The sequence below is a fragment of the Ammodytes marinus genome, assembly GCF_949987685.1.
Source record: "Ammodytes marinus genome assembly, chromosome: 7".
Classification (NCBI taxonomy): domain Eukaryota; kingdom Metazoa; phylum Chordata; class Actinopteri; order Uranoscopiformes; family Ammodytidae; genus Ammodytes; species Ammodytes marinus.
Window position 1 is genome coordinate 28,805,371 of NC_137211.1, and position 20,848 is coordinate 28,826,218.

Here is a 20,848-nt window from a genome sequence, read left to right on the forward strand (position 1 = left end):
TATCTATACCTAGGAGCACCTGATTAACATGTCTGCTGCTCTTGTGCATTGCGTTGTTGAGATGGGAGGTGGGAGCATGGGTGGTGAACACCTGGCCGGTCTATTAGCTTATCGCCAGCCAGCTGATTTCAGTGGCATGTCACTTTGTCGGAAGCAGGATCCAGGAGGATTTAGCCGCCATTATGGCCAAATTACAAAACACAACAGTGGGAATAAGCGATTTGCTTTCTGTGTATCTTGGCAATAGAGCTTTACCACCACAGAGCCCTTCGTGTGTGTGTGTGTGTGTGTGTGTGTGTGTGTGTGTGTGTGTGTGTGTGTGTGTGTGTGTGTGTGTGTGTGTGTGTGTGTGTGTGTCTGTGTGTGTGTGTCTGTGTCTGTGTGTATATACATGCTGGGTTATATTTGCCCTGTCGCTTACTGTGAGAGCTTGAGCACACAGCCCTCTTCAGTTCCAACAAAGGCATGATTGAATATTCAACAAGCTGCAAATAGAGACTCAAAGGTATCAAGTCTCCCTCCTTTTAGGGGATCTGTATTGCCAATACAGGCCCACCAAAAGGAGGGTATTGCATGACATACAGATCCACAACTGCAACCAACATAATACATTTTTAACAGTGTTGCACCAAGCATATAATGCTAATAAAACATATTCTTTTGTCAAATTAACATCGTCATAAGAAATGACCAAATAACATAACTGTTGCTTACAATAATGATAACTAAGGCATGTTAAATGAATTGTCTCATGTGATCATTTAACAATACTAGTGATGTGAATGTTTGTATTTATCAACACACTCTAAAAAAGACTAAAATGCACCAATGATTTGATCCTTACATTTCTGCATTTAAAAAAAAAATTGTGCCATTGCTGTCCAAAAAAACAACTTAAAAAACTAAACCAAAAACGCCACAGCGTTTTCTCGCCATGACCTGTTCCTTTCACACCCACACACAGTTGTAAGGATCACATATCATTTCTAGTTTTCATACATCAGAACCTTAAACCCCTAGAATCCGCCACCCCCCTGATCCTCCCGCCCAAATAAGAAAAAGCCATGTCGAAGCCTCATGCCTGAAAAGTGCCCTGCACAATGGGAGAAGAGACAGTGGGGAGAAAAAAGTGCCTAGCGAGTGATAAAATGAGCAGAATTGGATTAAAATAACAAAAGAGAATTGTGCTAATGGTTCATTTTGAGCCTCTGCCACTATATAATACTGTCTGTGAGAATCACGGTGGATAAGAAAGGTGCTGATGTCTCCGGAGCAGTCCTTACGCCTTGCCTGCCTTACTGTCAGAGGCTGTTATTTGATAGAAGTCTGCTGACTGTCATTCTCTCTCTCTCTCTCTCTCTCTCTCTCTCTCTCTCTCTCTCTCTCTCTCTCTCTCTCGTTAACTTATTAACACACATTAAGGCCGGCAGACCACTGTGATAAATTAGGCCTATGCTGTCCCCTCAGTGAAGAATTTACCTTCAGGACTGACAAAATGCGACGCACTCTTCAACAATGTGCTGAAGTTTGCCGTCAGCGCCATAAGAGATTCTATTGTGTCCAGGGCTGTGGGCTGGGAACCAGTTAAAATGAGTTTAAAAATGGAATAATGGAAGGAGCCATGTAGCCTCATAATTCATAAAATATCCAATATGTGGCGCCATTCATCAAAGTGGCAGTGCATTCCTTTCAGCATTTGTGTATACCTCCTGACATTTTCAATTTGCCTTATCATTAACAGTTTATTGAGTTTATTGGACTGGATAAGGCAGCCCCCTGCCATATTTCTCATCATGAGTTACGCGTTTCTTTGAAAGGCTCAGCCTTTTGTAATGGCTGTGTATATTTGTCTAAATGACAGTTGGGTGTTTCTGTCAAACCGCACGCATGATTACCCTTGTTTGGATTTTGACTTCCTTGTGCAAGTGAGATGATTCCAGTCAATTTAGGCGCTATCTCTCACAAGACATTTAGATAACACTGTATTGTAGCTCTGATCCAGCTGTCAGCTTTCAATGATCAATGCATTATACTGTTGAGGGGTAATGACCCATATCAGGACAACTCCATATGAAACTATAGCACCACTAAATACTGTGATCCACTATGACTAACAAGGGTTAAATAGGTATTTAGGTGCTAGTGACATTGATCCTCTCTCTTTCAATCTTAAGCAATGTCCTCATAACCACATAGTTTATGAATAAAAATAAAATAGCAAATTATCCCTCCGTTGCTTTTTTTCTTAAGTTAAACCAAAATGTCATTGGAATGATGACTCATGAAGGGCCGTTACAGAGAGCTTTGCACGCTGTGTGCACACATGCCAGTTCACCGGGTACATCAAGAGGCTGACGCAAATAGCTGGTAAAGAAGTCACATCTGTATTGTTCTAATGCTATAAATAATCCATCCAGACTTCCAAGTTTCATTCTTTAAATAATGCAGAGAGCCTTGGTTTCACGCAGTGGGTGAAGAAATCTATGTAAAATGAGGAGGAACACCTGAGAGACAGGTGTGTGAAGGGGAGCGGGATGGTCATTGAGTGTGCGTGTGTGTGTGTGTGTGTGTGTGTGTCTGCGTGTGTGTGTGTGTGTGTGTGTGTGTGTGTGTGTGTGTGTGTGTGTGTGTGTGTGTGTGTGTGTGAATAATTGTGTTTTCTGAAGTTTTTGTATTTTTGAAGTACTCCTTCACTCCCCTTGAGAGTTTTCACACTGTGCAAGCATCAAGCGACTTAAGAGCCTGGCTTTTGCTCTATAATCTAAAGGCCCCAAAGGTCCCCAGTCTAATAGTCTGCCCTTACCACACACAAGCAGACAGGCAGACATATTAATAAATACAGTCTGTGACAAGGAAGGAATTTAGGTTCTGCAGTCAAAATCTCCACAACATACACAGTATACAGCCATGCACAGTGTTACATTCATACAGTTACATATAGGATACAGCCCCGGAAAAAAATAAGAGACCAGTCTGGATGTTTATTACATCTTCATCTCTACATTACTCTTAATGACAACATTTTGGGGGGAGGGGGGAATTTGGTAGAAATGTTGTCAGTAGTTAATATAATAAAACCAAAATGTTCATCCTACTCAAGCATATACCTATAAATAATAAAATGAGAGACACAGAATATTTGGAGTGGTCTCTTAATTTTTTCCCAGAGCTGTTAATAGATTCACATGAAACATTTTTTTTTTATTGTTTTGATTTTATGTTGCAATATTGTGCCCTTCTAAAACAGCTCAACTTTCTGTTATGTGATAAATGAACACTCCAGTTTGCATTGCATTGTTGAGTAGATCAAAGCTGTGTTACCGAGGCCTTTGAAACTGCAGTGATGTGACTCAGTGTCTTTAAGATGTGCTAAGGTTTGGAGCGGACATGATGATCCACATTGAACTGTTTCAAGAAACCCATTCTTTGTGGCACTTTTCTGGCTTAAGGAGCAGTGCCATCAGTAGTCAATCGCAATAATGACTGAAACTGGTTTTCATGATAAGTACCTACGGATTTCATATGCTCGTGAATTGTTTTTAATTTGGTTATCCCATTAAGAAGAGATTAATATCCCGTTATGACGTGATAACAAAGCCCGTTGAGAACCAGCTTTGTTGATAACTACCTTGTGTTATCCTGGGAACAAAGGATAGTTAACTCCTGATCCCGGGATAACAGAATTACAAATACTTTATGAGTATGGCCACTCTGGGTTTCCGTAAGTACCCCCTCTATCTCAGTAACTATACCCACTTATTACGCTTCAACATTCTAAAAACTTGGTCCAGGAAAACAATCTTCGTAATTTGTTATCACACAATAACTGAATACTAAAGCCTCGATATTGTTCGCTACAGTATGGCGGAGAAATTATTTGTTGTTTCCACTGTCAAAAGTTTGGAAGGGTGCCAAAATAAGCGAATCAGGGCGTATATATTTCTGTCACCCTTTATTTGCCAAAGGATCCCAAAAGGGTGTAATCACCTTGGAAAAAGTGAATAATTTTGTAATTAAGAATGTTCGTACATAGCTCTTTGTTTGCTGTGTTGCATTCATTTAAGTTGATTGGCAGGCTACACTGTGTCGATGTCACGATAGCTACACTGCTGCCGCGGCCAGTCTGTAGTGCTGTCCGGCATATACCCTGCCTTCCAAGTTAGGATATTGTCTGAGCGGAAACGCAAGCTAGATCTAGGGTTACTGTTCCATACCAAACCATACTGTACCAAACCATACTGTACTCCTCAGTGGAAACAAGGCTTTAGGAACCAAATGGCAACACTTTCAAATATTCAGCAGAGATAACGAGATATTTGACAGCATCCTGTGTAAGCCATGACATCTGCTGCCTCTGCTAACAGTGCTGTTATGGCAGTCCCTATCGTGATTGAAACATAGCGTGTGGGTGTTAAACACCTCTTTGATTTTTTTTGTTAGATTACCCACTAGCGAGGAAGGTTTGTTTAGCCTTCCGCTCCCATGTCACAAATGATATTCGGATGATGGTTGATAAGCATTTGGGTCAGGGGTTTAGGATTGGGATAGGTTGTCCAACTCAGTACCCTTCTGCCTCCTTGCAAGTAGGCTCTATAAGTTTTTCTGTTGCATGGCGCCAATGTATACAACCTCAGTCTAAACAGAATAGAAAAAGCAGTCTGTAAAAAAAAAAATGCTCATTTCGTAGTGAAAAGGTGGTTGACAGAAATTGTGCTTTATAGTGAAAAGAGAGAGACATATCATCTTTTGATGAGACTTTTCCTGACTGGACTGGCTTTGCTTGTAATGCTGTACTTTGCCTGTAAACCAACCAGTGTATCACCAAAATAATATTGCCCCGATTGAGTATTTTGAAAGAGCGTATTACCCTTGTTTTCTCCTGTACAAAGCCTGCAGTAGTTTAATTCCATTGTTTAGAGCTTCCCTATACTTGGGGCTGTCTACGGTACATCTCGCATGACCTCCTCTTGAAAACAGTGATTATTCTGGGTCAGACTCTCTTAAAGCTATACACGCTGGTTTTTAATGGAACTGGGGAAGGGCAAGCAAGGACTGTTATGATGCCCTCATTTTATGAATACATTGGAGTTGAAGCTAAAATGCAACAAAAAAAAAGACTGTTTTCCCTCACTAATCCCAGAGGGGTCCGAGTCATTTCCATATGATCTGATGTTTGCTTATAACAAAGCAAAGGCAATTACCAGTTTATAAAAGGCGTTTCCAGTAAGGCATGGAGAGATGATATTAGCCTATTAACTGTGCGTCAGCGTTTGTGCTTCGTGTTTTTTTGTTGTTTGGTTGGAGGTCAGTTTAGCCTTTTGGGGGATTAAGCAGCATTTTCAGCTCCCTGAGGCTTCATGCTCTTGTGATTTTACTCTGATGCTAACAAGGCATGAACCCCTCTCGTCTATTATGGAGAGCTTAGGGTCTGTTATCGCAGTGTGACGGTGGCTGATGTCATTCCTTTACTGTATATTCATCAGTCTCAGCTGAGCGAGCGCGGATAAGTGGAGCGGAAGATGGATGTGTTGTGTTTTCCTGGACAGTGGAAGAGGTGTACGCCTTTACCGTATAGACATGCAGGTTCACTTAGACATGGATACTCTTTTTTCCTGTAATCAGCTAACCTGAACACATATCACCTCCTATTGATATCATATCGCGATGATTTGATACCTGTATTTTGTTATTTTGTTGTCCAATTTGATGGGTCTTAGGTTATTTTAAAGAGCTATCTGTAACTTTTTTTTGTTGTTGATTCTAGCGCCCACTTTGGACACATTTGTATATTAGTCATTAATAATCATCAGAGGAAACATTTAACTGTTTCATAAACATGTATAAGTTCCTTGTTGGAGGTTTAAGTAAAACACTGGCACAATGAGTGTTACCTGTTAGATGTGTGAAGAGTTTGGTTTTGCATAAAAGTGGAGATTGAATTGAACACCCATCTGATTCAATATGGAGCTAGAGTAAAACCTAAAAGTAAGTTAACCTCACTGACATCCGTAATAATGAATTACTAAACAAATACAACACCAGAGCCAGCCCTGGAACAGACGATTCAACTCAACATGTTGTGCAGTTAATTCAATTTGTCTAGACAGGGATGATAGTTTATTTAACAACTTATAATTTAATTGTTTATTTTGATAATTAGGGCTTTAGCAAACGCCATTGCCCAGAACCACTAGAACATCGTGGGTGAAATGTCAATGGTGCAGCAAAAGCAGTAATGTTTTGTCACTAGATTGACATAATGACATATTTAGAACAAAAATAATCTGAAAGCTCAGAAGAGATCATCTATCTATCTATCTATCTATCTATCTATCTATCTATCTATCTATCTATCTATCTATCTATCTATCTATCTATCTATCTATCTATCTATCTATCTATCTATCTATCTATCTATCTATCTATCTATCTATCTATCTATCTATCTATGATGTATACACTGTATATTCTATCTCTCTCCCTCTGTGTGTCTCCCATACACTCAAGGGCCATTGTTGTGGTTTGATGAAGCAGTCAAAAGCAGCCTGCTTTGCCAGTGGGCTCCAATCTGCACTCCTGTACAGTATACTGTATGCGCTGCTACCTCCTTCACATTGAGTCGTCTGAAAGGAGAAGTGCCCTTGTTCTTTGGCCTGGATGTTATCAGAGAGTTCTTACCCCCCAGAGGGTTAAGACTGCCACATAGCTTCTTGCCTGTTTTCTTCTTTCTTTCTCCATCTCTGTCGCTCTCTCTTTGGGTAAATGCAAATGCATAGTCCATATCCCCATATCTCTATTTTAAGCGCCTTGTCCCCAGGGTGAACGTTGGCTGTGCTCTGGGCTGGAAGAATCAGGGAAGGTAGAATGAATGGAGGGACACACTGTATGGAACTCTCACCAGCATTCTACTGTCTTTAGCGTATTGTCAAACCATAACCACCCTTTACAGTTGTTGAATCTAACAACTAGTAGGAGCTGCGTGTATGGTTTTAAAAGGAAGACACCGACACACACACACACACACACACACACACACACACCTAAAGGCTTTTCAGGAAAGCATGGCGGTGTCATTTCTTTTAGACAACTTTTGCTAAAAATAACATCTAACGCAGTGATCCGCACAGCAACTGAATGCCAGAATGAATTTCTCAAACTGGAAACATATTATTTGACATTGACATCTTTTCAGAAAAGAGGAAGATCATATTCTCACAAATGTTCAACTTTAGTATATACTGTATATATACAGTGCTATATACAGTTATATATATATATATATATATATATATATATATATATATATATATATACACTCAACAAAAATATAAACGCAACACTTTTGTTTTTGCTTCCATTTTTCATGAGATGGACTTAAAGATCTAAAATTCATTCCAGATACACAATTGTACCATTTCTCTCAAACATTGTTCACAAATCTGTCTAAATGTGTGATAGTGAGCACTTCTGCTTTGCTGAGATAATCCATCCCACCTCACAGGTGTGCCACATCAAGATGCTGATCTGACATCATGATTAGTGCACAGGTGTGCCTTAGACTGTCCACAATAAAAGGCCACCCTGAAATGTGCAGTTTTGTCTCACAGCAAAATGCCACAGATGCCACAAGCATTGAGGGAGCGTGCAATTGGCATGCTGACAGCAGGAATGTCAACCAGATCTGTTGCTTGTGCATTGAATGTTCATTTCTCCACCATAAGCCGTCTCCAGCAACTTCGCACAGCCATTGAAGAGGAGTGGACCAACATTCCACAGGCCACAATTGACAATCTGATAAACTCTATGCGAAGAAGATGTGTTGCACTGCATGAGGCAAATGGTGGTCACACCAGATACTGACTGGTTCTGAGTCCCCAGACCCCCAATAAAGCAAAAAAATGCACATTTCAGAGTGGCCTTTTATTGTGGACAGTCTAAGGCACACCTGTGCACTAATCATGATGTCAGATCAGCATCTTGATGTGGCACACCTGTGAGGTGGGATGGATTATCTCAGCAAAGCAGAAGTGCTCACTATCACACATTTAGACAGATTTGTGAACAATGTTTGAGAGAAATGGTACAATTGTGTATCTGGAATGAATTTTAGATCTTTAAGTCCATCTCATGAAAAATGGGAGCAAAAACAAAAGTGTTGCGTTTATATTTTTGTTGAGTGTATATATATGGTGTTACTGTGAAAAAGTGCTTTATAAATACAAAGAATTTATTCACTGATGAACCATATGGAAATGTGTAATATGAAAGAAGCCTCAGGCATGGAAACATGGAAATTAAAAGACGTATGAACAGAAATACATGAAGAGCAGTATTGGTAAAACATTAAACTGCCCAATGTCACAATACAAGCATGTGGACACAAACACACACAAGTGTTGGCTTTTTGAAAAAGAAACCGTACTATCATTAGCATACACATAGCCATTGTCTTTCCTTCTGGAGATGCTGACTAGGTAATCCTTTCTGTGCTGAAAGCAGCAGTAAAATCTGTTTTGCTCAGTTCAAGTGTTTAGTTAAAGAGGACCTATTATACTACTTTTCTGGTCTTAATTTCTTGTTTTACACTGCTATAGAGCAACCTGACACGAATCACATCACAAAAAACTATGTAGATTTTCGGGAAGCTCTTTCTCTTATTTTGGCGATCCAGCACGTCCTGTCAACACTTGAGTGTGTGTGCTTCGGCAATCTCCGCTCCCTCCGCCTGTGCATCGGCCATCTCCGCTACCCTCCCCCCCCTCCTGCAAACCCCACTCCGTTGTGATTGGTTACCTTCCTTCCGGAACACTTTCAGTGGCGGGAAGCGCGAGCATGGACCTATAAGGGCGCGAGGCAGATGCGAACAGGGAAGTGACAGCATTACCATACATGGAAACATCCGCGTGGTCACGTCACAAATTTTTATGCGACGTCACGAATTATGAAAGGGTAGACCGCTTTGAAGACGTGACTTCTCGACTGGCTAGAATAGTGTTTAGTGCTCTGCACAGACACCCCAGACGGTCAGCAGGGAATACGTCGAAATGCATGTAAGTCATTATTTGATAATTTAGTATGGTTAAGCATGACTATGAATCATCATAACAACGTTTATAGGTCATAAAAGTCAAAAAGCATCATAGGTCCTCTTTAAGCCTAGAGGCTTCCGTATCTGAAGGTGGTTACGATACAACAGTTTGACACAAAAGCATGAGTCACAGGTGGATTAGTTCCTTTATAGTTTGTTCTTGAAAGTTTTTTTTTCTTGAAACGACATGAATAGGAAAAAATAAATCAACATGACCACTGGCAACGTGCCGCCATGTGTAATTTCATCTGGACTGACAGCTACACATATAATACTACAGTACAACTGCAGTATCACCACAGCGAACACAGTTACTGAATCCCTGTGAAGAGATTTTAAAAACCCGTCGGCATATTGCTGTATTTGTGTCCTAGAGACTGTTCATTCTACCTTAGTGGTTAAGAGTATTACGCTTTTCATTTCAGAAAAAGGTTAATCACGTCATACTGACAATGAGTTTCTGTCCTCAAATACATAACATGTTACAATCACAATAAGTACACAATTAGTATTCATGTACTGTTCTTTCTATTTAAGGACTTATGTCTCAGCAAGATTTAGAAAAACTTGTCCATGCATTTATCTTTAGTAGACTTGACTACTGTAACAGTGTCCTTGCAGGCCTTCCAAAAAAATCTATCAGACAGCTTCAGCTAATTCAGAACGCTGCTGCTCGAGTCCTCACTAGGACCAAAAAAGTGGATCACATTACCCCAGTTCTGAGGTCTTTACACTGGCTTCCTGTCACTCAAAGAATTGATTTCAAAATACTGATGTTGGTTTATAAAGCACTAAATGGTTTAGCGCCAAAATACATTACTGTTCTGCTGATACGTTATGAACCGTCCAGAGCCCTTAGGTCGTCTGGGACAGGTTTATTTACAGTCCCAAGAGTTAGGACTAAACGAGGAGAAGCAGCTTTTAGTTTTTATGCACCAAATATCTGGAACAAACTCCCAGAAAACTTGAGGTCTGCTGCAACCCTCAGTTCTTTTAAATCGAGTCTGAAGACTTTTCTGTTTCCATTTTAACCTGTACTTTTAATTTAATTTAAATGTTTTACTTCTTTTCATTCGCTTTTAAATTTCTTCTAATGTGTTTTTGTATTTTAATCTTGCCCCTGTAAAGCACTTTGAGTGGCTTTGTGTTTGAATTGTGCTATATAAATAAACTTGCCTTGCCTTGCCTATTTAAAACCTTGTATCAATTAAGAACTGGATATGTTTCTGTACATAAGACCCTAAGTAAGAATGTGTGTCTGATACATCATAAAATTGTCAATGAAAAGATACATGTCATCTCTGCAAAATCTAATTTAGTAGTCTTAGAGATAAAGCAGTTGCATTCTGTAACAAACTCAATGAATGTTTCATGTATCCTTTATCACACAAATTCCAGAAAGCTCTCCTTCTTCCCAAGGCCCAAAAGTCAAGTCACTGAAAACAAGTTGTGTTGTTGAGATGCAGTCCTCATACATAAAATATGCTCACAATGTCTCACTTTAACCCTGCTTCTGTGACCCACCGGAGAAAACCGCCCACTGCAGCTCCGACCCTCATGAACTGCATAGCTCGTGAACCTTTTTTCCCAGTGGGTCTTAAAAAAGAAAAAAAAAAGGTGTCTTCCAAGCGCCATTTTTAGAGGTGTGTGGGAGAGACATGGATCCCACTGTCAGAGTGTAAACGCTCTATCAATGGCTGAATAAGAACAATGGTGATATTCTGTACTTGATAAAAAAAAAAGAATCACAGGAAAAAACCCAACAGAAAAAAAAGAGGCAAACCCCTGATACATCCTGATCAAACACACAGCTTTTTTTTAAATATTATCAGATGTGTGTGGAGTCACCTTCAACAAGGCATGCCTTTCAATGGGGCTGTGTTTGCTAGAAAATGATGTTTACTCAGTGGGCAAAGGGCTGTCGAGGTCACGCTGATAAAACTTTATTTTTATTGACGGCGGCCTGGGGACAAAAACAAGGCAACGGTATGCTGGAGAAGCCGTGCCTTTCTCCTCCTCCCTCAGGTGAGAAGAATCCCATCTGCTGAGCCTTCACTTCTTCTGCAAAAAAAACTCCAAATAAATTCTAATTAAGACCTACTTCGCACAAGTGATCACAGTGTGACGGTGACTCCAGAAGTGGGCCAAAGACACGGTGTGGAAGACAATAATTAGGCAATACCTGATTAGCTGCTGCGGAGATAATAGATTTTTGGTTTACTGGGTCTCACGCAAAGCAAAAGGGATATGAGTTCAAAAAGTCACATAATCATCCATGAACCCTCTTGTACTCTCATGGCAATAACTTATACACTATAAGGAAAGGAACGGGCTGCTAAATTTAGACTTTTTGTATAGTCTCTATGTGTAGTGCTGCTTTCATGTATTCTTAACAGTTGTTGCCACTCGTTGTTAGGTTTGACTTCTTATGATCACTTAAACATAGAGGCTCTGTGAAGCCTTTTTAAAAAAGACATCAGAAGAGCCTTTAAAGTTGGCCTCATTCACAGCGAATATACAATATACTTCCCTTTGTTTCCTTTGCTTATCTACCACTCTGGCACACGGTTCGCATAATTGCTGCCTTATAATAGCCTACACAGCAGTGAGGAGTTTCCTCTTGGTGGAGATGCAATGGTGTATGAAACGTCTTTCCCATATGTATAGGCACCCATTATCGTCATATTGCCCTTGCTGCCGCTGCGTGCGTCTTAATCTCTGCATAATGTCTTCATTTCTGGATAGCATTAAACCAATCCCTGCAGACCTCTCTCCATGTTTGTTTTGTTTCCGGTTTGTCAAATCTTCTTATTCTACTTTTTTATTACAGCCATGTTATGAAATGTTGCCAATCTTCCGATTAAACTAGTGTAGTTTATCCACTCCAACTACTTGACGGAAATGCATCTAATTCACTTTTTTTTTTGCTGACTTTCAAAAGATTTGCATTACATTTATATGGAAAACCTAGCTAATGTTTACACCGAAATACATTAAACATATTCAGAACGCTAACGCTAGAAAACTTGACCTGAGAGCCCCTTTGTAGATGAATGCGCATTGTCTGTGAAGACTTTGAGAGAGTGTTTTGTTCAAGTTTGTCTGCATCAATATACAGTAGCTCTATTTAGTGAATGAAACAGTGATGCCAGTTATTTATCATTTGTACATTAGGTTAGCCAACTTTGCGTCATGTCACTGCTGCCTTCATACAGTAGGCCTACATACACATGCCATGAGTCATTGAGTGAGGAAAACTGTGTTGACTGTGAAGTATGAGTAAGCTCGGGTCTTCGTGGGATTTTCCTTAGCAGCTAGGTTGTAGCTCATGCCTGATTTTAGACCAAATGCTGCCAAATGGAGCATTCCACTAAGCTCACATTGCACTTACCCAGACATCATGGGCAATGCATAGAGCAAGACATGACTTTTGGCTGTCACCGAGGCACATTGAAATCCCTTTGACCATCTCCATATGAAAACCCTTGAGCTGATGCCACACATGAAGCAAAGGGAAGGGGAAATGTAATTACTTCATCTAGAGTACCCTTCCTCATCAAATAACAGAGGTCAGCAGACAGACTTGACTGTTTTGAATACTTTTGCAGATGTGTTTAGACTACCAGAGAAGAAATTGAGAAGGCCACATCACACTCTGCATTGTCACAGGCAGAGAGGATACATTAAAAAAGAAAAATTAACTGAACCGAACTGAACTTAAAAGCTGAAGCAATCAGATTGATCATGAAACTGCTAAGTTGGTCTTTGAATGCGATTGACTGCGTGTTTTCAACCAGACGAGCAGGAGCTGGAGAGTCACGGTGTCCAGGTGGCACCTTCCTGGCCGGTTACGTACAAGACAGCTGGAATGAGTGGAAAGTGGTTTGCCTGGCTGCATTAGACATTGAGGATGTTGAGGATGTATACATCTTTGCTGGCATGACGGTGGGGATACTTGCTTTGTGATTTGGTTTGTATGTTCTGTATCGCAAACTGAAGAAAATCACTGATGCACAAGCCGAATGGAGAGATGGCAGACATACGCCGTCGAAAGTTATGGATGGAACACAAGCGGCTATTACTGCTGTTCGGGAGGAGATAACAAAAATGGGATCCGATATTGCAGCTATCAAAGGAGACATCGCAAAGAAGGCTTCAGAGGAAAGAGAGGTTAACGATGAGTAATCAAAATTAATTGGGAAAATGGAAAGCATGTCTGTTGTACACTGTCAATGAATAAGGAGACCTACAATTGACTGTGTATTGGACTGCAGCTTCTTAAAAAAAAAACAACAACAAAATTGTGTTTTATCTGTATCAGTAGCTGTGTATCTGTGTATCTGAATCTAATGACAGTGGGGGCGGGACCTGATAAGCCTTTGACTTCTCCTGCCACCCTTCGGACCATAACACAAAGAAATATGTATGAATATGTCAAAGAGAAAATTGTGTATTGTGTGTAATTGTCTGAAAGAATAATAAATAAATAAATAAATAAATAAATAAATAAATAAATAAATAAATAAATAAATAAATAAATAAATAAATAAATAAATAAATAAATAAATAAATAAATAAATAAATAAATAAATAAATAAATAAATAGATAGTCCTGCTGAGAACAAGAGCCCTCAAACACTGGCTATGGCTGAATTCACTGATCATTAGAGGGTGAAAAACAATAAGGAAAAACCTATGCAAACCAAAGTATGATACTTCACATGTCAACAGTTTCATGTGGGATGATGTAGACAACCGCCTCTCATGCAAAGAAAGCTCTATCTTCAAGGCATAGCAGTCTGTATGACTGGGCCTTATTTTTATATGAACCGCGCTTACCCTTTGCTCAAGCATTTGATTCAGGATTATGCTGTGGATCTTTTTTTCATATACTTCAAAGGGCTTCTCTTCATTCATTTTGGTCTTTTGATGGCATTATGTGGGTGACGTGCGGGGTTTCCGGTTTTCAAGGGCAGGTAAATGGTATTAAGGCCTGTGTGCAATGGATTACTCAGTCTAATGTTTACATTGTTTGCACAGCAGTGCTGCGTTTTGAAGTGAAAAAGTGCAAATTAGAAGAAATGTCCAGTTTAGTTCCAGCATTAGCCAGCCAGACGTGTGTGTGTGTGTGTGTGTGTGTGTGTGTGTGTGCTTTCACTCAGCTGGTAAGGTCTTCTACTTTGTAAAGCTTTTTTCTTTATTTTTAATTTTTTTCAGTGTGCAATCGTTTTGGACCTTTTTCACCATGAACATTTTTACATATTTGTCATTGGTTATGTGTGTATTATGCAATGTAGCTGTGTACATCTGAGCTTGAGTCATATGCCAATGACATTTTGACAAAATGGCAAACCCTAATGATGTGCCGCACACTGTGGTTCCCGAGCACGAAGATCATGTGTTTAATTTGGAGGGGCCCGTCAAGGCCTAATCCTAACCCCCGTGGCAGTGGTATTTGTTGGAAGCTGCAGACTAAGTTGGAAGTAGATTTACTGAATATAGTAAGGCTTAAACTGACATGGAGGGGAGAGAGAGTAGTCAAGCTTGGTGAAGCCTCCACCAGAGACTTTTCATGTTTTGGTGCTGAGAAATAAAAATCAAATACACTGCTCTGATATATCACTTTTTACATATACTGTTACATCACTGGCTTTTATGTTGAAATTATACAATGCTTGGGTTTAATGAAGAAAATCTGAGATTGGGATCCCACACACACACACGCACGCACACACACACACACACACACACACACACACACACACACACACACACACACACACACACACACACACACACACACACACACACACACACACACACACACACACACACACACACACACACACACACACACACACACACACACACACACACACACACACACACACAGCGTTCCTCTCTGCTCTGGCTACCTTTTACACTTGAACATATTTGAACATAGGTTGATGGAACAATAGACAGAAGAAAAGAGCTATATAACAATATACTGTATATTGTTTTAATCGGTGTGTGTTAAGATGGTATAGGCTCCAGAAGTGTGCGTGGGATGCACAGAGATTTTGTTTCACCTATGTGTGTCCCTGAGCATAAAAACGCAGTCCGCCGCTTTCATCCACTGTCTGTCAAGTCCTGTTTGAAATCATCATTCCAGCAATACTCAAGCTGACCCCCAAACCCGAGGCTGCCAGGCCAACAGACACGCTAAATAATGGTTGGATTCATAACATCATAAAGTCATTGTACTCCCTGTATGTCTGGCTCTGAAATGGACTTAAAGGTATAAACTTGTTGGGTCACTGAATACTGCCAGAATATTGCATATAGCTTACACTCAACCTTAACATTTCCAGGCTTTCCAATACATGTGTGCATTGGAATGTGCCCTGTTCCCACAACCCAACCTTATTTAATGAAAATCCATCAGCCTGTATGCCTCACAGTGACTGCATAATGCAATCATAATGCACTTAGTGCTGGTGAAAATGTGAGGCAGGCGCAGCACAAGCTCAGAAACAGGAGACGTCACAATATTCTCCACTAAAGGGATTTTCCTACCATATTGTCGAGGCTTAACAATACACTGAAGTTAGTAATGACGGTATGATGGAACATGTGCTCGTAAAATAGGACACCAGACCCACGTTCACACCAGAAAGCAATCTGCTGTGTTGACACTGCATGTTTCTGCACCTTATCTACCATCTGTGCTGTATAATTTAACAATATCTCCAAAATGTGGGATGCCACAGAATATTAAAGAGCCATTCTTTAATGTTTCATGTTTAATGTATTGGTGAAAACCAAGACAGTATCTGTCCAAGTAAATTGCCCAATATGGGTCAGCAAATGTGTTACATCAGCTGTTATTAATGCTGACCTATATTGGCTCATTTTATAATAATTGTTTAACAATATCAATAATGTAAAGCATGCTGATCAATGATTTACTCATGGTGGTCCGCAGAGCTTAGCGCCACAACTTTAGAAAACACAGAATCAATTATTTAATCAGGAAAACATCCTTACCAACATTTACAAAACAAACGCTGCAAATAAAGAAGATGATGCAAATTACCGAAATGCACGAAAATCAGAAACATAAACTGTTACTGAGGGATACTCAAAAAGTGATGATGTGTAGATGATGGTGTTTATAACATGAGATTGACAACACATTGGATACATAATACATTAATAAATGAAATGGCTTATTGTGCATTTTCTTGTGGTATACATGGTAATGTGTGGTTTTTACAGTTTAATTTTTTTCAAATTTTAGTAATTTTTTTTTCGTATTTGTGTGGAAGCTGATGGAGATCCATGTAAAGAATGAACATCGTAGAATTCTTACAACCAAATGAACTTCCTGACAACAGGAGTCACCTTTGGCTGATTCTGAATTAGTATAGTTTTTACTCTCGGGTTAGATAAATGGTTTGAATTTTTGTTCCCTTCCCATATGCCCTCAGGCTGACCTGAACTGTTTGGCTTAACAAACATGGTCATTAAACATTTCACAGCTCTGTTTTTTCTTCGTGCTCCAGATCAAATTACTCACCTAGTAAAACCTATTCAGAAATTGCATTAAATAGAATTGTAGAGTTACATTTGAGTAGCCCTAAGTGTCTTGATTGGGTACATGACGGGCTCTCAGTCTCTGATGTCAGGCCAAAAACACTCACGAGACAAATTATTACCTATATTTTTAACTGTCAATAATACACTGACCTTGTGGCTGCACTTTTATGACCACATCAGTCACCATTTATGGCTTAATTAAAATGCCATTCCAAATTATTTATCAGTAAGTGGTTTGCTCATCCCTCACTACTCACATGAAAGGTGGGGTGACTAAAAAAAGAATCACTCCTGATGGCCAGTGTGTCTACAAAAATGTAAATTTTCACTTGAACTGTTTAGGTTTAGTGTCCTCACATACAGTGCTGAATTACTGCCACATTTAAATCAAGCTGGATATCAATGTTGCGTGTTTAACATGTTTTAACTTGTCCAATGTCAAATTAGTTTTTTTTAACAACACACTCTACATATCAAAATCAGTCTTTGTTTTGCTGATCATTTCCATATGATAAACACTAAAATAAAGTAAATTTGCGTATGAAGAAAAATCCCCTTTGACTAGAACAATCATAGCGTATAACACACATGTCAACCTCACTGACGTCTACACAGTAACAGAATGATAGTTACAGACTTGTAGAAAGATAACTTGGTGATTATGGGATCGACAGACATCTTTGCGTGGCCTGTGAACAGTCGATGAACCCATTCACACTTTTCCATCCGTCATCATCTCTGTGATGCTTCCGAAACGAGTCCTCCGTGAGGGCTTAAATTGGCCAAGGACAGCAGAGATGAAAGATAGCCTATAATGAGGTTTCTCCCTAAGGAATCAATGGGCAGCTTTGTCCCAGGGGCCACTGAAGGTTGTCTGTAAAATCTGTCCACTGCCAGAGTCCAGAGCTTGGGGGAAGCCAGACTATTTATCACCTTGCCATCGTGTTGGTGAGGTTTATACAGGGACAAAGGACGTTTAAGGACACACTTTGGTATTGAATAAATTAACGCAATGGGCGTATGGGTGAAGGATTCAGCGAAATACTTGTCATACTGTGTCTTCTGCTGGCATAGCGTGTGTTACCTCCCTGATCATTGCACTGCATAATCAAATTGCCCTTTGGGAATCAGATGACTTTGAGTCTCGGAGAGATAATGCAGAATATGATGATGAACTAAACCAGGTCTGACCTTCTGTGTTGGTGCAATCATCCCCAGAATGATATGAAATCTGCTCAATCAAGGATACGTCCTTACAGCTTTTGACAGCTGAGAGCAAAGAGTACAAACCCATAATCTCCCTCGTGTTTTACAACATTTACTTTATGTCTGACCTTTACACTGTAATTCAAGAGGCGCTTCTGCAAAAGCTAATTATGATCCAAGCTTAATTGAGTAGGAGTCTAAGAAGCCGTGGAGTAGAACTTTGCCAGGAGTGCAAAGTGGAGATTGAATACAAATGTGAATCTTTAGAAGAGTCCATTAACTTGACGGTGGGAGATGAATGGACCCAGATTGGTTTGGTTTGAATATTAAGTGAACTGTTTCTTATTTCCTCTCATATACTTTCTATCCCTCTTCTCTTGCAGTGGGTCTGCTTTGAGGCCGGGCAGCTGTGTGGGGCACTGGGTGTGGATCCTGCTGGCCATGACCCACCTCACCCTGGACTTCTCCATGTGCAGCCCCCTCAGTCCGGGCCTGGGGATCAAACTCACTCCTAAACCTGTGCCTCGCTCCAGACCCCGTTGGCAGCCGCTCTGGGACACGCCCAACAAGCTCCACTGGAGAACAGTGAGCCCGCTGGCTCGCCGGCTCCTAAACCCCATCCCTCCAGCCCAAGACAACAGGGCGGGGTTAGGGCCGAAAGCCAAGGGCCAGAAGCAGCGCAAGCCAATACATAAAGGACAAGCGGTGTGTCGGGAATGCCGGTTGAGATACTCTCAAATGGAGACAGCGGACCCGTTGGCTATAATAGCAGAAGCTCCGGCAGCTTTATCCAGTGGGACCGGAGCAGACGCAGTGAGGCTGTTACTTAGGGCCAGGAGGCAGCTCAAATGGGACAATGTTGACAAGTCTCAGGAGGGCCGGACTACCACCGTGGCTGGATTTATCGACTGGGGACCAACGGGGACTGATAGCATAGATGACGATGGCAAACCGCAGCCCAACGTAACGCTGTCCACCAAGGCCTCGACCACCATAGTGGCCAGCACCACTAGCACTACGACCAGGCTCTCCCTAAGGACGTTCACTATGGTGACCACACCAGAGCCCAAGAGGCTAAGCACCACCAAGGCCACAAGCTCCGGGGAGACTATCAAACCACCAAAGCCATACGGGGAAACACCAGGTAATATATATATATATATATATATTTATAAATACAGATGATCTAGTGTGAATGGCATTTTTAATCTGAGTAAGTAAGATTGTGTTTAGATGCTTTTGTTGCATTTTTGGTTTCAGTCACAGACTTACCCCGTCATTCAATGCAAAACAAATGAAAACAGAAATGAAGCCCACATATTTTTTGTCTCAATTGTATGGTGTCCAGATAAATAGGATGTTGCTCTGCAGTTCACATGAATTCAGTTTGTCATGTGTTGAGCTATCTATGGCAATGTTCTGTGGATAAACTGTGCAAGACATTCAGTAATGGGGCTTTAATCTGTATATGCCCAAATGGACACACTAGGAAAAGCACAACATGAAATTAGTTCATCAGAAATGTTGACTTCTGTCATTGTATACCCAAATAAAATAAGCCAACTGAATGTGTACCTGCCATCGTGGAGCTTGAATAGACAAACAAAGTAATAGTACAATTCTTTAAAGTCTTGATGTAAAAGGGAAACTTAAATGCAGAACAAAATCATATCAGTTTACCGGGGCACACTAGTCACCACATCCTCACCAGCCTAGCACGGAGACCTAGGGTTTGTTTTCCCAGTACTGGTATCTCCAGTTTGGTTTTGCATCCTTCATGTGACACACAGTCTTACGGTTGAATTATAGACTTCTAGAGGATGGTTGGGGGGCCCTTATGTGGGTGGAATATGAGGGGGATAGCGTGACAATTCACTAGTATTACACACGGAAGCTCCACTCTAGTTGAAAGGAAAGCATCTGGCAACATTATGCATGGAGGTAGCATTTGGTTGTTAATTCCCTCCCCAGATCAACCATCAAGGGGCCAACATGCATGGGGAATTGTGCCTTCCAAAGTGGACCTGAACATTAAGGTTAACTTCTAAGAATAGTAAAAAAAAACAATAATTTGAGGTTTTCTCCTGTTTTTTCCCTAATTATATTGCTAGCAATCTCTGTCTACCCTTTAGCTGTAGCGCATGCCTAATGAGCCAGAATAATGATCTACCTTTCATTAATATGATATTGTAGCTGGGGGAATACTGTAGCACCTGGCTCACAGTGAATGTCCTTGACCATACTGTTGCTCTCATGCCTGTGTGATACTGTACATGGGCATATGTGATTTTTATGGACAGTCCCTTTGCTGTGGTCACGCAAACCTCCCAGCTACGTAGGGCATATTCAATTTACCATTTCATTAAATCCATGAGGAACACTGCTTTTTTAAATGGAGCATACAGGGGAATCATAAAACATAAGTCATGTTTAACAACTTATGAACAAGCACTATGCTAATTGGAACTTTCACATTTAGTGCATAAATATAAATGTCATAAAATTAAGCAGCGAATAGTAAGGGGGATCAAAAGTCCTCGGTCTCCTCCAATTGAATTACAGTGAAAAATGTCAGACTGACACAGTGGAATGTGAAAATGTATGTAGCCTTAACTAAAATAACGATAGATAGATAGATAGATAGATAGATAGATAGATAGATAGATAGATAGATAGATAGATAGATAGATAGATAGATAGATAGATAGATAGATAGATAGATAGATACAGTCTCGCAGTACTGTTCATGTGAAATACAGATAAGAACTCAGTTCTTATGCAGGAACAATAATTACCTTGTATAATGACCAAATAGTGCCTTTTGATGTTGATAGGTTGCACTGTTGTGATTGAGGTTGATAAAGTGAATGTACTGTATGTAGCTGCCTTGTTAGTGGCACTGTGATCTCATCATTTGGGGATAAATGTGAGACCACCTGACATTTAAAATGGTGGTCCTGTATTGTATACTGG

The 20,848-nt window shown here is 40.3% G+C and overlaps 1 protein-coding gene across 1 annotated transcript in view; it reads left to right on the forward strand.

The window, feature by feature from the left end:
• ajap1 (adherens junctions associated protein 1) overlaps window positions 1-20,848 on the forward strand; it is a gene marked incomplete at both ends in the record, with an annotated part of 47,624 nt that overhangs the window by 6,278 nt on the left and 20,498 nt on the right. The window contains one exon of the mRNA XM_080030555.1: window positions 18,259-19,019. Coding sequence (XP_079886681.1) covers window positions 18,259-19,019 — 761 coding nt within the window. The remainder of the gene's footprint in view (window positions 1-18,258; window positions 19,020-20,848) is intronic.